General features: G+C 47.3%; 1 protein-coding gene across 1 annotated transcript in view; it reads right to left on the reverse strand.

The window, feature by feature from the left end:
• Positions 1-2,586: 2,586 nt before the first annotated feature.
• The window catches only part of LOC306930911 (nuclear receptor coactivator 4-like), a 32,827-nt gene continuing 16,955 nt past the window's right edge, over positions 2,587-18,458 (reverse strand). Inside the window, exons 5-9 of the mRNA XM_079512010.1 lie at positions 10,387-10,495; positions 7,639-7,761; positions 6,447-6,713; positions 5,264-5,649; positions 2,587-3,316 (exon numbers count right to left, since the gene is read on the reverse strand). Coding sequence (XP_079368136.1) covers positions 2,965-3,316; positions 5,264-5,649; positions 6,447-6,713; positions 7,639-7,761; positions 10,387-10,495 — 1,237 coding nt within the window. The 3' untranslated portion in view covers positions 2,587-2,964. The remainder of the gene's footprint in view (positions 3,317-5,263; positions 5,650-6,446; positions 6,714-7,638; positions 7,762-10,386; positions 10,496-18,458) is intronic.

An 18,458-nucleotide genomic window follows, 5' to 3' on the forward strand; every position in this document is an offset into this window, starting at 1 on the left:
GATTCTAATTACTCAACTTGGAGCTCTCCAAATAGCCACATTCAGAAGGCTGTCTGTGACTCTAATTACTCCAACTTGGAGCTCTCCAAATAGCCACATTCAGAAGGCTGTCTGTGACTCTAATTACTCCAACTTGGAGCTCTCCAAATAGCCACATTCAGAAGGCTGTCTGTGATTCTAATTACTCCAACATGGAGCTCTCCAAATAGCCACATTCAGAAGGCGGTCTGTGATTCTAATTACTCCAACTTGGAGCTCTCCAAATAGCCACATTCAGAAGGCGGTCTGTGATTCTAATTACTCCAACTTGGAGCTCTCCAAATAGCCACATTCAGAAGGCGGTCTGTGATTCTAATTACTCCAACTTGGAGCTCTCCAAATAGCCACATTCAGAAGGCGGTCTGTGATTCTAATTACTCCAACTTGGAGCTCTCCAAATAGCCACATTCAGAAGGCTGTCTGTGACTCTAATTACTCCAACTTGGAGCTCTCCAAATAGCCACATTCAGAAGGCTGTCTGTGATTCTAATTACTCCGTCACCACCAGAAGTATGATGAAACTTTCATCTCATTAATCATTGGCATGCAGGATTGACATAGCGTTATTTAGGCTATAATGATCAACTTGTGCATGATAATTTTATGTATCAAATATTATATTAACTCAAGGAAAAGGTAATGTTACAGCTTTGAATAAAAATGTCGGAACTGGTGTAGAATGGAAAATAAGACTGTGCCTGTTGCTCACTGCGCAATTGGAAAGAAAACCAGCATGAGCATGGGGTGTTTATGCTAATCTGTCCATAATAGTCAACATATGCCCATAATTTAAGTCTTCAGAAGGAATCCATGAGATGAGATCGCACAGCTGTCCAGTCTGGTCTGGACTAATATCAAACCAAAACGAGGCTATGTGCGTAAATACTGCACTTAATTAATAATAACAGCGCAGCAGCAATAAATAAATGATTAACGTGCATGAGAACGCACTATATGCCATTGGTAGCACAATGCAAATCCTCAAAGAAAATGCGTCTTCCTAATGGATACATTTGGAATGGATATTTCACAATATGATAACGGAAGCAATATGCGGGGGTTTCAGCTCTTAAATTCAGTACAAAAGTAGCCTACTCTCAGTCCCATTCAAAGGGTGGACACATATCCAAATTAACCCATGGCCTATACCTTCAGAACGATTTGCACAGTGGTGGAAAAGTTTTGCTTAAGTTAAAGTATCAATATTGCAATGAAGAAATAAGTCCGGTAATCAACATTTGAGAAAGGCCTTTACTGTTCCTTGCATGTTCCTTGCAATGACATGACATCAGCAGTTACACATCGGTATAAAAAAACAAAACAAAAACAGTTTGCAAATGTAAAAAATGCAAAACAGGCATTTAATAGGCCTAATTTTACTGCAGTAAAGTGGACATGTAGTGGAGTAGAAATAAAAGTAGGCCCATATTATATTATTATATATATATAAATTATCCACTAGAGGAAAAAAAACTCAAAATCAAAGCACGTGAGGTCGGCGGAAAAAAGCTGGGGCGAGATGGAATTAGCTTACAGTAGGTTATGACTTGTTATGAATTAAATAAAACCTGAGTGAGTGAGTGAGTGAGTGTTGCGGGACTGTGCGCTCCGGCCAGGTGGAGCTCTACGGATTGGGCATACAGCCAGCTGGTGATGCTGTGCGTCTCTGGTCGTTATGCTGGTTCGTTCTATACTATAGGGTTATTTGTTCAAGACCCATTCCCGAGTCAATGGGCGCTCATCAGACACGTTGGGTTTATGGACGCACGCGTATTGGGCTCCGAATGAGCGGCCATTAAATAACAGCTCCGTGGGGCCGAATGAGCGGCCATTAAATAACAGCTCCGTGGGGCCGAATGAGCGGCCATTAAATAACAGCTCCGTGGGGCAGAATGAGCGGCCATTCACAGACTAGCGTAGACCACCCTTTCGGAATGGCGGGGTTTATGCCCCCCTTTCGGAATGGTGGTGTTTCGGAATGGGGGGCTGTCCCCACCGGAAGGTCGCCAGTTCGAATCAGCGGTCCGACACGTTAAAATTACCACCGCTGAAGTGCCCTTGAACAAGGCATTGAACCACTACCATGAAATGTTCTATGAGCAGGGCCTGGCTGGAAACAAGTTCTTGAGCTTAGCCCAGATACCCTGGGTAAATATAGTAATCATTTCATTTCATTTCATCTCTTTACACAACTAACACTAATAAAACAGGGGAGTAAAGTATGCCACTCAGTCACACATCGTACCCCCCCCCCCCCCCCCACCATGGGAAGACTATGGGATTTCTACTAAGGTTTGGGTGATATGCAATTACAGGGGCGCCCGCTATGGTCAACAAGTGTGTGTGTGTGTGTGTGTGTGTGAGAGAATGTAATGCACAGCGCCTTGGATAAAGGCGGTTAAGGCGCTTTATAAATGCACCATTTACCGAGTCAATTCAAAGTTCTTTACATTAACACATTAAGCATGAACACGTTGAGGCAGAACACTAGACACATTATAAAACGACATTTTAGTACCGTTTAAAACATAAGAAAAGACAAAATATTAAAAGACAAAATAAGGGGGGAATACAATTACAGTGCAGAATAAATTCCAGTAAAACTCAATAAAGGTTAACGGCAGACAGAAAGGTCTTCAGCAGCATCGCTGTGTCTACCTGTTATTACTTCATAAAAGATAACAAACTCTTTCAGTTTCATGATGAGGTGTCCTGAGCAGGGCCGGTTCTAGGGGGGGGCAGGGGTGGGCATAGCCCACCCAAACGTGCGTCCTGCCCACCCAATGTGGGTTTGACACCCCACCCGCACCGGCGGAGTCGCCCCCCTTACAATTCTGTCTGCCCACCTGAGTGGGGCTGGCTAAATCCGGCCCTGGTCCTGAGTCTCCTGAGCAAAGTTGATCCCAATGTCCCTTTGTACGTTATCTAGAGTGATAAGCTGTGCCACTTGTCGTCCTCCTCCTCCTCCTGGGGAGGGGCAGGGAGAGGAGGCGCAGGGACAGGGAGCTTCACCTCCTCCTGGGGCCCAGGGGGGAGGACCCAGCGCTGCAGCTCCTCCTGGGGCCGAGGGGGGAGGACCCAGCGATGGACCTCCAGGCTGCTCTGGAAGGGCCTCTCCTTGGGGGAGGAGGACGAGGAGTCCTCCTCCCTGCTGGCCTTCTCCTCCTGCAGGAGCAGGACAGCAGGAGGTGGTGCAGCCACCCAGGTGGAGAGAGAGGAGGGAGGGAGGAGGCGCAGGATGGGAGCGGAGGAGGAGGAGGTGTTTTTGACCACAGGACTGTTGATGGAAAGATATTAGAGTTAATAAACTGAACTAAATAAAAAACACAAGAAAATACAATAATGATAAATAAACCGAACCTGTGTGTTTACGAAACTAACAAACTAACTGAAATTAAAATTCCCAACTGAATATATACTTTTATAAATGGTATATTTGGTTGAGGTTTTATTACACAATCCTGTACCTGCCAAACAACCCAACAGACCCAAAGTATGAAAACACCTAAAACTACAACTAAACCTAATCAAAACTCAACTAAAACTACAACTACACCTAATCAAAACTCAACTAAAACTACAACTAAACCTAATCAAAACTCAACTAAAACTACAACTAAACCTAATCAAAACTCAACTAAAACTAACACTAAACCTAATCAAAACTCAACTAAAACTACAACTAAACCTAATCAAAACTCACCTAAAACTACAACTAAACCTAATCAAAACTCAACTAAAACTAACACTAAACCTAATCAAAACTCAACTAAAACTACAACTAAACCTAATCAAAACTCAACTAAAACTAACACTAAACCTAATCAAAACTCAACTAAAACTACAACTAAACCTAATCAAAACTCAACTAACACTAAACCTAATCAAAACTCAACTAAAACTAAAACTAAACCTAATCAAAACTCAACTAAAACTAACACTAAACCTAATCAAAACTCAACTAAAACTAAAACTAAACCTAATGAAAACTCAACTAAAACTAAAACTAAACCTAATGAAAACTCAACTAAAACTAAAACTAAACCTAATCAAAACTCAACTAAAACTAAAACTAAACCTAATCAAAACTCAACTAAAACTACAACTAAACCTAATCAAAACTCAACTAAAACTAAAACTAAACCTAATCAAAACTCAACTAAAACTAACACTAAACCTAATCAAAACTCAACTAAAACAAAACCTAATCAAAACTCAACTAAAACTAACACTAAACCTAATCAAAACTCAACTAAAACTAACACTAAACCTAATCAAAACTCAACTAAAACTAAAACTAAACCTAATCAAAACTCAACTAAAACTAACACTAAACCTAATCAAAACTCAACTAAAACTAACACTAAACCTAATCAAAACTCAACTAAAACTAACACTAAACCTAATCAAAACTCAACTAAAACTAAAACTAAACCTAATCAAAACTCAACTAAAACTACAACTAAACCTAATCAAAACTCAACTAAAACTAAAACTAAACCTAATCAAAACTCAACTAAAACTAACACTAAACCTAATCAAAACTCAACTAAAACTAACACTAAACCTAATCAAAACTCAACTAAAACTAACACTAAACCTAATCAAAACTCAACTAAAACTAACACTAAACCTAATCAAAACTCAACTAAAACTAACACTAAACCTAATCAAAACTCAACTAAAACTAAAACTAAACCTAATCAAAACTCAACTAAAACTAAACCTAATCAAAACTCAACTAAAACTAACACTAAACCTAATCAAAACTCAACTAAAACTAAAACTAAACCTAATCAAAACTCAACTAAAACTAACACTAAACCTAATCAAAACTCAACTAAAACTAACACTAAACCTAATCAAAACTCAACTAAAACTAACACTAAACCTAATCAAAACTCAACTAAAACTAAAACTAAACCTAATCAAAACTCAACTAAAACTAAAACTAAACCTAATCAAAACTCAACTAAAACTAAAACTAAACCTAATCAAAACTCAACTAAAACTAAAACTAAACCTAATCAAAACTCAACTAAAACTAAAACTAAACCTAATCAAAACTCAACTAAAACTAACACTAAAACTATTAAAAAATAAACTAAAACTAAGTGTCACAAAAAGAAAACTGCTCTAAAAACAAATTCAATCTAAAGGGGGGGAAATATGTCAAAACGAACTAAAACTAAAGTATGAAGTAAAAATGCCAAAGCGTTCTAACCTGGTGTCAGTAGTGGTGCTATGGATGCTGCTGGCCACCAGGGACACTCCGTTCTTGTCTCGTCCGTCGTGTCTCAGGAGCCAGGCGGACAGCGCCTCGCGGCCGCAGTTCTGCTCACACACGCACTGCGCGTAGCTGGAGCAGCACTCATTGGCCCGGCAGCTCTGGCCAATGGGAATGGTCTTCTGAAGCCACGCCTCCAGGGCCTTGGCGGAGGGGGTGGAGGAGAGAGGAGGGGGGGAGGAGGGGGTCTGGGGGGCGGAGCCGGGAGAGGAGGAGGCGGGGCTAGAGCCTGGGGGCGGGGTCTTGAGGCACTTCAGCTTGCCCAGGTTCTCGATCTCGAAGGAGGTGGAGGAGAGAGTCTGGCAACAGGACGAGCAGTCAGCCTGGAGAGGAAGAGGAGTTATAATAATAATAATAATGGTTACAACAAGATTATGAAATTATGACCGATATCCGATCTCCGATTAATTGCAGGGTCATTCTGCCGATAGCGATTCTGATCGGTTCCGATATTCTACAGAGGACCACAATGGAAACAAGCCTATAGGCCCTATAGGGGCTTATTGGCCTGTTGATACAGTATTCAATCAATAAACAGCCTAGACTCTTTTCCAACTGAATGAGATGAGTACACACATTAAATGTAGAAAAATGTAAAATGTATTTTTACTACATATTTGATTTGGCTTTTGTTCTAGACTAGAGGTACTAGACACTTTTGATTTATATTCTCATTGATGCATTTTTAAATTTTTCATTTAAAAACATTTTTACTGGTGAACAGATTAAATAATCTGTATTATTTTGAGACCGTTCCGATACCGATATGGCATTTTTCTGGCCGATATGACCGATATGGCCGATTCCAATTATGCTACCGATTAATCAAATGGTGGTCCGTGGCTCAGATGCTGACTAAATAATGGGCCTTGAAATGGAAAGGGTTGAAACCCCACTGTCCTACTAAACCTTAGTGTCCTAGGTGTCCTAGGACAGTGTCCTGTTAGTGTCCTACACTAAAACTAACCAATTAAACAAACAGGATAAAACCACTAACTATTTCTGATTCCAGTCATCATTTCTTTAACCCACCAAACATGTTATTGTCCAGGTGGGTTTCAGAAATAATCATTCTATTAATTCATTCTGTTTTATTATTAAATCATTTTAAAACAATGACCTTGTTGGAGGGGGCGGGGTCAGCGCTCCTCTGCAGCCAATCAGAACGCTCCCAGCCCTCCGTGAAGGGTTTGAACACCAGCTTCCAGCGGTCGGCGTCCGACAGCGTCTCCGCGGCAACGGAAGGCGTGGCGACCAGCCAATCACCTTCCTCCTCATCCTCCTCCATGTCGAACTCTGATTCGTCGATCTTCTCGATGGAGAAGGAGGAGGAGGAGCTAGTGCTGACGGCTCGCTCTCTGGGCGGGGCCGGGGGCGGGGCCGTCTCCTTCAGAAGACAGACAGGTAGGATGTCAGTACAGACAGACAGGCAGACAGACAGGTAGGATGTCAGGACAGACAGACAGGTAGGATGTCAGTACAGACAGACAGGTAGGATGTCAGGACAGACAGGCAGGTAGGATGTCAGTACAGACAGACAGGTAGGATGTCAGGACAGACAGACAGGTAGGATGTCAGTACAGACAGACAGGTAGGATGTCAGGACAGACAGACAGACAGACAGACAGACAGACAGACAGACAGGATGTCAGGACAGACAGACAGGTAGGATGTCAGTACAGACAGACAGGTAGGATGTCAGTACAGACAGACAGACAGACAGACAGACAGACAGACAGACAGACAGACAGACAGACAGACAGACAGACAGGCAGGTAGGATGTCAGGACAGACAGACAGGTAGGATGTCAGTACAGACAGACAGGCTGCTGCTGGCAGACAGACAGACAGACAGACAGACAGTGTCCAGACTCATTTTAAAGTAAAAGTAATCAGCACGCTAAAATCTGAAACCATTATAAATTAGAAATAAGCCACACAGCAGCAAACTGTCTGTTTACCAAACCCGGTGTGCAGTGCAACTACTAACGTCCCATAGCCCGAAGGGATGCGACGCTCTGATTGGTTCAGAAATGTACAGGCTTCCGTCTCAGACTGTTTGAAACTTCTAAATAAAATGACAGAAAAAGCCACTGCAGTCCGACTCCCATTCAGGGCGGGAACCCCATTTGGTGTTTTAAGCATTGTGTTGTACTTTAGCTGTTGAAAAATAGCAGATCTACAAGCTCATAGAGCGGCATTTTGGAAATCTTTGAATATATATTCTTTCAGAGCGTTTATAACTCAAATCTTTGCTACTGGGGGGGGGGGTAGACAGACAGACAGACAGACAGACAGACAGACAGACAGACCTTGTCCTCCCTGTAGGCGATCAGCCAATCCTGTGTGTCCTTGCTGGACTGGAATCCAATGGGAGCAGCCGTTATTGGGCGGCTTCCAGCCAGCCAATCAGACAGAGGACCTGTCTCCATCTTCTAGAGAGGACAGAAAACACACACCTGTTACAATTTACAATTTACAATTTAGGCATTTAGCAGACGCTCTTAATCCAGAGCGACTTACATTAAGCAATAACAAAAGCATGGCATACATCACATATATAAAAAGTAGTTATCATGAATCATGCGTAGACTAAGAACGTAACAGTGGAGTATCTATGTAAACTATACATACTATACTATATAATATATTATACATGTGTACTATAAAGTGCTATGACTACATAAAGTGCAATTCTAGAGCTGTCTACGTAACAAGCTATAAGTCTGTTTAAAATACTATCTAAGTCTACATAATGTGCTATCTAAGGGGCTAGGCTAGGGCAAGTGCTACGGGCCATGGTGGAGTCTGAAGAGGTGGGTTTTCAGACTACGGCGGAAGATTGGGAGTGAGGCTGCAGTTCTGACTGTGATGGGAAGTGCATTCCATAGTTTTGGAGCCAGAAGGGAGAAGAGTTTGGGACGTGTGGAGCGTTGTCCCGGCGTTTTTAGTGAAGGTACCTCCAGCTTCCCTGCGTTGGCTGATCTGAGTGCGCGGGAGGGTTTGTAGGGTACGATCATACTTGTGAGATATGGGGGGGCCATGTTGTTCTCATGTGCATTTTTTGAGGGGCGCTAGCCCCTACTATGTCCAGCTTTTAGTGTACGCTCACAAACTTGATCCTACACAAAACATTAAATTCCCATTGACAATGAATGGACAAGTTTACACCTTAGTAAGAGCGCCCCTCACTTCACACGGGTGTGATTTTATTTGTTTTACGTTACTTGCAATTCTGGGGCTGTGCGATGTGGACATACCTCCATATTTATGTCAAATAATATCTCAATTCCACAGACATCTGGTGGAGAACTAAAGACGGTTGCTTCACCAACTCCAAACACACCTGCCGACGTTGGCGACCTCAAAGCTAAACTCCAAAACCTGACCCAACGTTTTATTTACTTACCGCGGGCAGTCGGGCAAACGTTAGTGTCAACCTGAGTGAGAGTGTGTGTGACTGTCCTTCTGGCTCCTGCACTTCCCATTGCACTCAGAACTACAGCCTCACTCCCAATCTAAACTATGGAATGCACTTCCCATTGCAGTGAGAACTACAGCCTCACTCCCAATCTAAACTATGGAATGCACTTCCCATTGCAGTCAGAACTACAGCCTCACTCCCAATCTAAACTATGGAATGCACTTCCCATTGCAGTCAGAACTACAGCCTCACTCCCAATCTAAACTATGGAATGCACTTCCCATTGCAGTCAGAACTACAGCCTCACTCCCAATCTAAACTATGGAATGCACTTCCCATTGCACTCAGAACTACAGCCTCACTCCCAATCTAAACTATGGAATGCACTTCCCATTGCAATCAGAACTGCAGCCTCACTCCCAATCTTCTGCCGTAGTCTGAAAACCCACCTTTTCAGACTACGTCATGGACAATAGCACTTGCCCTAACCCCTTAGATAGCACTTTATGTAGACTTAGATAGACTTATAGCATGTTACGTAGACAGCACTAGAATTGCATTGTTATGTAGTCATTGTATGTAGCACTTTATAGTACATATGAATAGTATAGTATAGTATACAAGCGCGTAGATCTGCTATTTTTCAATAGCAAAAGAATAACATTTAGATATTGAACAACCCAAAATGGGTTAATTAGCAATAATATGGAGATTCAAGGTTTCTGGACAAAATGTTCCTCTAAAGAATGTTAGTCAGCTGATCTTACTCAGCGTCTTCTAAAAAGAGGAAAGGTCAAGGAGGATGTGTTTTTATCCTAAACAAGAGGAAAGGTCAAGGAGGATGTGTTTTTATCCTAAACAAGAGGAAAGGTCAAGGAGGATGTGTTTTTATCCTAAACAAGAGGAAAGGTCAAGGAGGATGTGTTTTTATCCTAAACAAGAGGAAAGGTCAAGGAGGATGTGATTGTGTTTTTATCCTAAACAAGAGGAAAGGTCAAGGAGGATGTGTTTTTATCCTAAACAAGAGGAAAGGTCAAGGAGGATGTGTTTTTATCCTAAACAAGAGGAAAGGTCAAGGAGGATGTGTTTTATCCTAAACAAGAGGAAAGGTCAAGGAGGATGTGTTTTATCCTAAACAAGAGGAAAGGTCAAGGAGGATGTGTTTTTATCCTAAACAAGAACAGAAACAAGCAGGACAACAACAGGAAGGACCAGAAACCACAGAGAGGAAACAGAAGACAGAAACAGAAGGAGAGGAAACAGAAGTGAGAGAAGAGAAAGTTCACAGAATAGAATAAACTAAAACTCCGACATGGAAGCAGGACAACAATGATGACAATGTGGATATTAAAGGTCATGAAATGAGACTCACGAACAGTAGGTCATGAAATGGGAAGATCGTTGATGATAGCGTCCGAAAATATTAGTTTCGTTCCCTTCAGTAAGCTGAAGGGAACTCTTTGAGAAAAATACATCTCAAAAATCTTCGGAAGATTTATTTTTCTTACACAAAATGTTCTCTTTCGGACCTCCTGCGAGGAGATGCATGGCGACCCGTTGGTTTGGTTTGGGCTGAAGACGTGTGTGGGCGCGCGTGTGCGTGTGTGCATGCGTGCGTGCGTGCGTGCGTGTATACCTGTGTGTTGATGCATCCAAACGTAGTGATGGCGTGTCTCAGAGATCGTGTGTCGGCGCTGAAGCTCATGTCTGGAGACTCCTCTGGACTCAGGTTGAGAGACGACAGCCTGACAAACACACACACACGCACACGCACACACACACACACACACACACACACACACGGTGATTAACTAAACGAGCAAATGGAATCGCACACGCCACACAATGCCTGGCACAAAAAACTTCTTTGACTATACAATTATATAAACACAAAGGACACAAGGAAGTGGCAGCACTCACTCTGCTGATTATAGGAACACTCACTCTGCTGATTATAGGAACACTCACTCTGCTGATTATAGGAACACTCACTCTGCTGATTATAGGAACACTCACTCTGCTGATTATAGGAACACTCACTCTGCTGATTATAGGAACACTCACTTCTGCTGATTATAGGAACACTCACTTCTGCTGATTATAGGAACACTCACTCTGCTGATTATAGGAACACTCACTCTGCTGATTATAGGAACACTCACTTCTGCTGATTATAGGAACACTCACTTCTGCTGATTATAGGAACACTCACTCTGCTGATTATAGGAACACTCACTCTGCTGATTATAGGAACATTACAAAGAGATGTAAATAGGAGAATAAGGAGAGATGAGGCAGCCTGACTGTGTCTGGACATCTCCATTGAGGCGCGCCGCGCGCCGCTCTACCTGGACATCTCCATTGAGGCGCGCCGCTCTACCTGGACATCTCCATTGAGGCGCGCCGCGCCGCTCTACCAAACTAACATCTCCATTGAGGCGCGCCGCTCTACCAAACTAACATCTCCATTGAGGCGCGCCGCTCTACCAAACTAACATCTCCATTGAGGCGCGCCGCGCGCCGCTCTACCAAACTAACATCTCCATTGAGGCGCGCCGCGCGCCGCTCTACCAAACTAACATCTCCATTGAGGCGCGCCGCGCGCCGCTCTACCAAACTAACATCTCCATTGAGGCGCGCCGCGCGCCGCTCTACCAAACTAACATCTCCATTGAGGCGCGCCGCGCGCCGCTCTACCAAACTAACATCTCCATTGAGGCGCGCCGCGCGCCGCTTTACCAAACTAACATCTCCATTGAGGCGCGCCGCGCGCCGCTCTACCAAACTAACATCTCCATTGAGGCGCGCCGCGCGCCGCTCTACCAAACTAACATCTCCATTGAGGCGCGCCGCGCGCCGCTCTACCAAACTAACATCTCCATTGAGGCGCGCCGCGCGCCGCTCTACCAAACTAACATCTCCATTGAGGCACGCCGCGCGCCGCTCTACCAAACTAACATCTCCATTGAGGCGCGCCGCGCGCCGCTCTACCAAACTAACATCTCCATTGAGGCGCGCCGCGCGCCGCTCTACCAAACTAACATCTCCATTGAGGCGCGCCGCTCTACCAAACTAACATCTCCATTGAGGCGCGCCGCTCTACCAAACTAACATCTCCATTGAGGCGCGCCGCTCTACCAAACTAACATCTCCATTGAGGCGTGCCGCTCTACCAAACTAACATCTCCATTGAGGCGCGCCGCTCTACCAAACTAACATCTCCATTGAGGCACGCCGCTCTACCAAACTAACATCTCCATTGAGGCGCGCCGCTCTACCAAACTAACATCTCCATTGAGGCACGCCGCGCTACCAAACTAACATCTCCATTGAGGCACGCCGCTCTACCAAACTAACATCTCCATTGAGGCACGCCGCTCTACCAAACTAACATCTCCATTGAGGCACGCCGCTCTACCAAACTAACATCTCCATTGAGGCGCGCCGCTCTACCAAACTAACATCTCCATTGAGGCACGCCGCTCTACCAAACTAACATCTCCATTGAGGCACGCCGCTCTACCAAACTAACATCTCCATTGAGGCGCGCCGCGCGCCGCTCTACCAAACTAATTTGGCACGGCTTACGGGTGCTTTTAAACTCCACTATCGCCTTCCAGAATGTGTGTAACCAAAATAGCAATTTAGGGGAAAGCGTGCCAGCACGCCCATGACCACACCTCTAGGCGCAAATACCGGTGTCGGCAAAATAGATAGAGTGACGCTGGACCAAAATATCATTAAAGGAGAATTCCATGCTAGAAGGCTTTCTTACCTTTATGTGTAGTTGTTACGTCCCCACCAAAGAGGTCCAGGTGTTATTTTGTGCAAAAGCGTATTATTGGCTATTTCCCCTACCATAAGCCCTCAATGAATTGCATTGAATTGCATTGAATTGAATGGGGCTATGGGGTGTTGTGCTAATTCGCTTATTTCCATCACTCAATAAATATTTTTGAGTGGTGTAAACTACTCCTACAACTGGCTTTGTTAGTATGTCTTAGTATGTCACAAAGGACACAAGGAAGTGGCAGCACTCACTCTGCTGATTATAGGAACACTCACTCTGCTGATTATAGGAACACTCACTCTGCTGATTATAGGAACACTCACTCTGCTGATTATAGGAACACTCACTCTGCTGATTATAGGAACACTCACTCTGCTGATTATAGGAACACTCACTTCTGCTGATTATAGGAACACTCACTTCTGCTGATTATAGGAACACTCACTCTGCTGATTATAGGAACACTCACTTCTGCTGATTATAGGAACACTCACTCTGCTGATTATAGGAACACTCACTTCTGCTGATTATAGGAACACTCACTTCTGCTGATTATAGGAACACTCACTCTGCTGATTATAGGAACACTCACTCTGCTGATTATAGGAACATTACAAAGAGATGTAAATAGGAGAATAAGGAGAGATGAGGCAGCCTGACTGTGTCTGGACATCTCCATTGAGGCGCGCCGCGCGCCGCTCTACCTGGACATCTCCATTGAGGCGCGCCGCGCGCCGCTCTACCTGGACATCTCCATTGAGGCGCGCCGCGCGCCGCTCTACCAAACTAACATCTCCATTGAGGCGCGCCGCTCTACCAAACTAACATCTCCATTGAGGCGCGCCGCGCGCCGCTCTACCAAACTAACATCTCCATTGAGGCGCGCCGCTCTACCAAACTAACATCTCCATTGAGGCGCGCCGCGCGCCGCTCTACCAAACTAACATCTCCATTGAGGCGCGCCGCGCGCCGCTCTACCAAACTAACATCTCCATTGAGGCGCGCCGCTCTACCAAACTAACATCTCCATTGAGGCGCGCCGCTCTACCAAACTAACATCTCCATTGAGGCACGCCGCTCTACCAAACTAACATCTCCATTGAGGCGCGCCGCTCTACCAAACTAACATCTCCATTGAGGCGCGCCGCGCGCCGCTCTACCAAGCTAACATCTCCATTGAGGCGCGCCGCGCGCCGCTCTACCAAACTAACATCTCCATTGAGGCGCGCCGCTCTACCAAACTAACATCTCCATTGAGGCGCGCCGCTCTACCAAACTAACATCTCCATTGAGGCACGCCGCTCTACCAAACTAACATCTCCATTGAGGCGCGCCGCTCTACCAAACTAACATCTCCATTGAGGCGCGCCGCGCGCCGCTCTACCAAGCTAACATCTCCATTGAGGCGCGCCGCGCGCCGCTCTACCAAACTAACATCTCCATTGAGGCGCGCCGCTCTACCAAACTAACATCTCCATTGAGGCGCGCCGCACGCCGCTCTACCAAGCTAACATCTCCATTGAGGCGCGCCGCGCGCCGCTCTACCAAACTAACATCTCCATTGAGGCGCGCCGCTCTACCAAACTAACATCTCCATTGAGGCGCGCCGCTCTACCAAACTAACATCTCCATTGAGGCGCGCCGCGCGCCGCTCTACCAAACTAACATCTCCATTGAGGCGCGCCGCGCGCCGCTCTACCAAACTAACATCTCCATTGAGGCGCGCCGCGCGCCGCTCTACCAAACTAACATCTCCATTGAGGCGCGCCGCTCTACCAAACTAACATCTCCATTGAGGCGCGCCGCGCGCCGCTCTACCAAACTAACATCTCCATTGAGGCGCGCCGCGCGCCGCTCTACCAAACTAACATCTCCATTGAGGCGCGCCGCTCTACCAAACTAACATCTCCATTGAGGCGCGCCGCTCTACCAAACTAACATCTCCATTGAGGCGCCGCGCGCCGCTCTACCAAACTAACATCTCCATTGAGGCGCGCCGCTCTACCAAACTAACATCTCCATTGAGGCACGCCGCTCTACCAAACTAACATCTCCATTGAGGCGCGCCGCTCTACCAAACTAACATCTCCATTGAGGCGCGCCGCGCGCCGCTCTACCAAACTAACATCTCCATTGAGGCGCGCCGCTCTACCAAACTAACATCTCCATTGAGGCGCGCCGCTCTACCAAACTAACATCTCCATTGAGGCGCGCCGCGCGCCGCTCTACCAAACTAACATCTCCATTGAGGCACGCCGCTCTACCAAACTAACATCTCCATTGAGGCACGCCGCTCTACCAAACTAACATCTCCATTGAGGCACGCCGCTCTACCAAACTAACATCTCCATTGAGGCGCGCCGCTCTACCAAACTAACATCTCCATTGAGGCGCCGCGCGCCGCTCTACCAAACTAACATCTCCATTGAGGCGCGCCGCTCTACCAAACTAACATCTCCATTGAGGCGCGCCGCGCGCCGCTCTACCAAACTAACATCTCCATTGAGGCGCGCCGCTCTACCAAACTAACATCTCCATTGAGGCGCGCCGCGCGCCGCTCTACCAAACTAACATCTCCATTGAGGCACGCCGCTCTACCAAACTAACATCTCCATTGAGGCACGCCGCTCTACCAAACTAACATCTCCATTGAGGCACGCCGCTCTACCAAACTAACATCTCCATTGAGGCGCGCCGCTCTACCAAACTAACATCTCCATTGAGGCACGCCGCTCTACCAAACTAACATCTCCATTGAGGCGCGCCGCTCTACCAAACTAACATCTCCATTGAGGCACGCCGCTCTACCAAACTAACATCTCCATTGAGGCACGCCGCTCTACCAAACTAACATCTCCATTGAGGCACGCCGCTCTACCAAACTAACATCTCCATTGAGGCGCGCGGCTCTACCAAACTAACATCTCCATTGAGGCACGCCGCTCTACCAAACTAACATCTCCATTGAGGCGGGCCGCGCGCCGCTCTACCAAACTAACATCTCCATTGAGGCGGGCCGCTCTACCAAACTAACATCTCCATTGAGGCGGGCCGCGCGCCGCTCTACCAAACTAACATCTCCATTGAGGCACGCCGCTCTACCAAACTAACATCTCCATTGAGGCGCGCCGCTCTACCAAACTAACATCTCCATTGAGGCGCGCCGCTCTACCAAACTAACATCTCCATTGAGGCGCGCCGCTCTACCAAACTAACATCTCCATTGAGGCGCGCCGCTCTACCAAACTAACATCTCCATTGAGGCACGCCGCTCTACCAAACTAACATCTCCATTGAGGCACGCCGCTCTACCAAACTAACATCTCCATTGAGGCGCGCCGCTCTACCAAACTAACATCTCCATTGAGGCGCGCCGCTCTACCAAACTAACATCTCCATTGAGGCGCGCCGCTCTACCAAACTAACATCTCCATTGAGGCGCGCCGCTCTACCAAACTAACATCTCCATTGAGGCACGCCGCGCGCCGCTCTACCAAACTAACATCTCCATTGAGGCACGCCGCACGCCGCTCTACCAAACTAACATCTCCATTGAGGCACGCCGCACGCCGCTCTACCAAACTAACATCTCCATTGAGGCACGCCGCACGCCGCTCTACCAAACTAACATCTCCATTGAGGCACGCCGCACGCCGCTCTACCAAACTAACATCTCCATTGAGGCACGCCGCACGCCGCTCTACCAAACTAACATCTCCATTGAGGCACGCCGCACGCCGCTCTACCAAACTAACATCTCCATTGAGGCACGCCGCACGCCGCTCTACCAAACTAACATCTCCATTGAGGCGCGCCGCTCTACCAAACTAACATCTCCATTGAGGCGCGCCGCTCTACCAAACTAACATCTCCATTGAGGCGCGCCGCGCGCCGCTCTACCAAACTAACATCTCCATTGAGGCACGCCGCTCTACCAAACTAACATCTCCATTGAGGCGCGCCGCTCTACCAAACTAACATCTCCATTGAGGCGGGCCGCGCGCCGCTCTACCAAACTAACATCTCCATTGAGGCACGCCGCTCTACCAAACTAACATCTCCATTGAGGCGCGCCGCTCTACCAAACTAACATCTCCATTGAGGCACGCCGCTCTACCAAACTAACATCTCCATTGAGGCGCGCCGCTCTACCAAACTAACATCTCCATTGAGGCGCCGCGCGCCGCTCTACCAAACTAACATCTCCATTGAGGCGCGCCGCTCTACCAAACTAACATCTCCATTGAGGCGCGCCGCGCGCCGCTCTACCAAACTAACATCTCCATTGAGGCGCGCCGCTCTACCAAACTAACATCTCCATTGAGGCGCGCCGCGCGCCGCTCTACCAAACTAACATCTCCATTGAGGCACGCCGCTCTACCAAACTAACATCTCCATTGAGGCACGCCGCTCTACCAAACTAACATCTCCATTGAGGCACGCCGCTCTACCAAACTAACATCTCCATTGAGGCGCGCCGCTCTACCAAACTAACATCTCCATTGAGGCACGCCGCTCTACCAAACTAACATCTCCATTGAGGCGCGCCGCTCTACCAAACTAACATCTCCATTGAGGCACGCCGCTCTACCAAACTAACATCTCCATTGAGGCACGCCGCTCTACCAAACTAACATCTCCATTGAGGCACGCCGCTCTACCAAACTAACATCTCCATTGAGGCGCGCGGCTCTACCAAACTAACATCTCCATTGAGGCACGCCGCTCTACCAAACTAACATCTCCATTGAGGCGGGCCGCGCGCCGCTCTACCAAACTAACATCTCCATTGAGGCGGGCCGCTCTACCAAACTAACATCTCCATTGAGGCGGGCCGCGCGCCGCTCTACCAAACTAACATCTCCATTGAGGCACGCCGCTCTACCAAACTAACATCTCCATTGAGGCGCGCCGCTCTACCAAACTAACATCTCCATTGAGGCGCGCCGCTCTACCAAACTAACATCTCCATTGAGGCGCGCCGCTCTACCAAACTAACATCTCCATTGAGGCGCGCCGCTCTACCAAACTAACATCTCCATTGAGGCACGCCGCTCTACCAAACTAACATCTCCATTGAGGCACGCCGCTCTACCAAACTAACATCTCCATTGAGGCGCGCCGCTCTACCAAACTAACATCTCCATTGAGGCGCGCCGCTCTACCAAACTAACATCTCCATTGAGGCGCGCCGCTCTACCAAACTAACATCTCCATTGAGGCGCGCCGCTCTACCAAACTAACATCTCCATTGAGGCACGCCGCGCGCCGCTCTACCAAACTAACATCTCCATTGAGGCACGCCGCACGCCGCTCTACCAAACTAACATCTCCATTGAGGCACGCCGCACGCCGCTCTACCAAACTAACATCTCCATTGAGGCACGCCGCACGCCGCTCTACCAAACTAACATCTCCATTGAGGCACGCCGCACGCCGCTCTACCAAACTAACATCTCCATTGAGGCACGCCGCACGCCGCTCTACCAAACTAACATCTCCATTGAGGCACGCCGCACGCCGCTCTACCAAACTAACATCTCCATTGAGGCACGCCGCACGCCGCTCTACCAAACTAACATCTCCATTGAGGCGCGCCGCTCTACCAAACTAACATCTCCATTGAGGCGCGCCGCTCTACCAAACTAACATCTCCATTGAGGCGCGCCGCGCGCCGCTCTACCAAACTAACATCTCCATTGAGGCACGCCGCTCTACCAAACTAACATCTCCATTGAGGCGCGCCGCTCTACCAAACTAACATCTCCATTGAGGCGGGCCGCGCGCCGCTCTACCAAACTAACATCTCCATTGAGGCACGCCGCTCTACCAAACTAACATCTCCATTGAGGCGCGCCGCTCTACCAAACTAACATCTCCATTGAGGCGGGCCGCGCGCCGCTCTACCAAACTAACAT

Source organism: Electrona antarctica, assembly GCF_951216825.1.
Source record: "Electrona antarctica genome assembly, chromosome: 10".
NCBI lineage: Eukaryota > Metazoa > Chordata > Actinopteri > Myctophiformes > Myctophidae > Electrona > Electrona antarctica.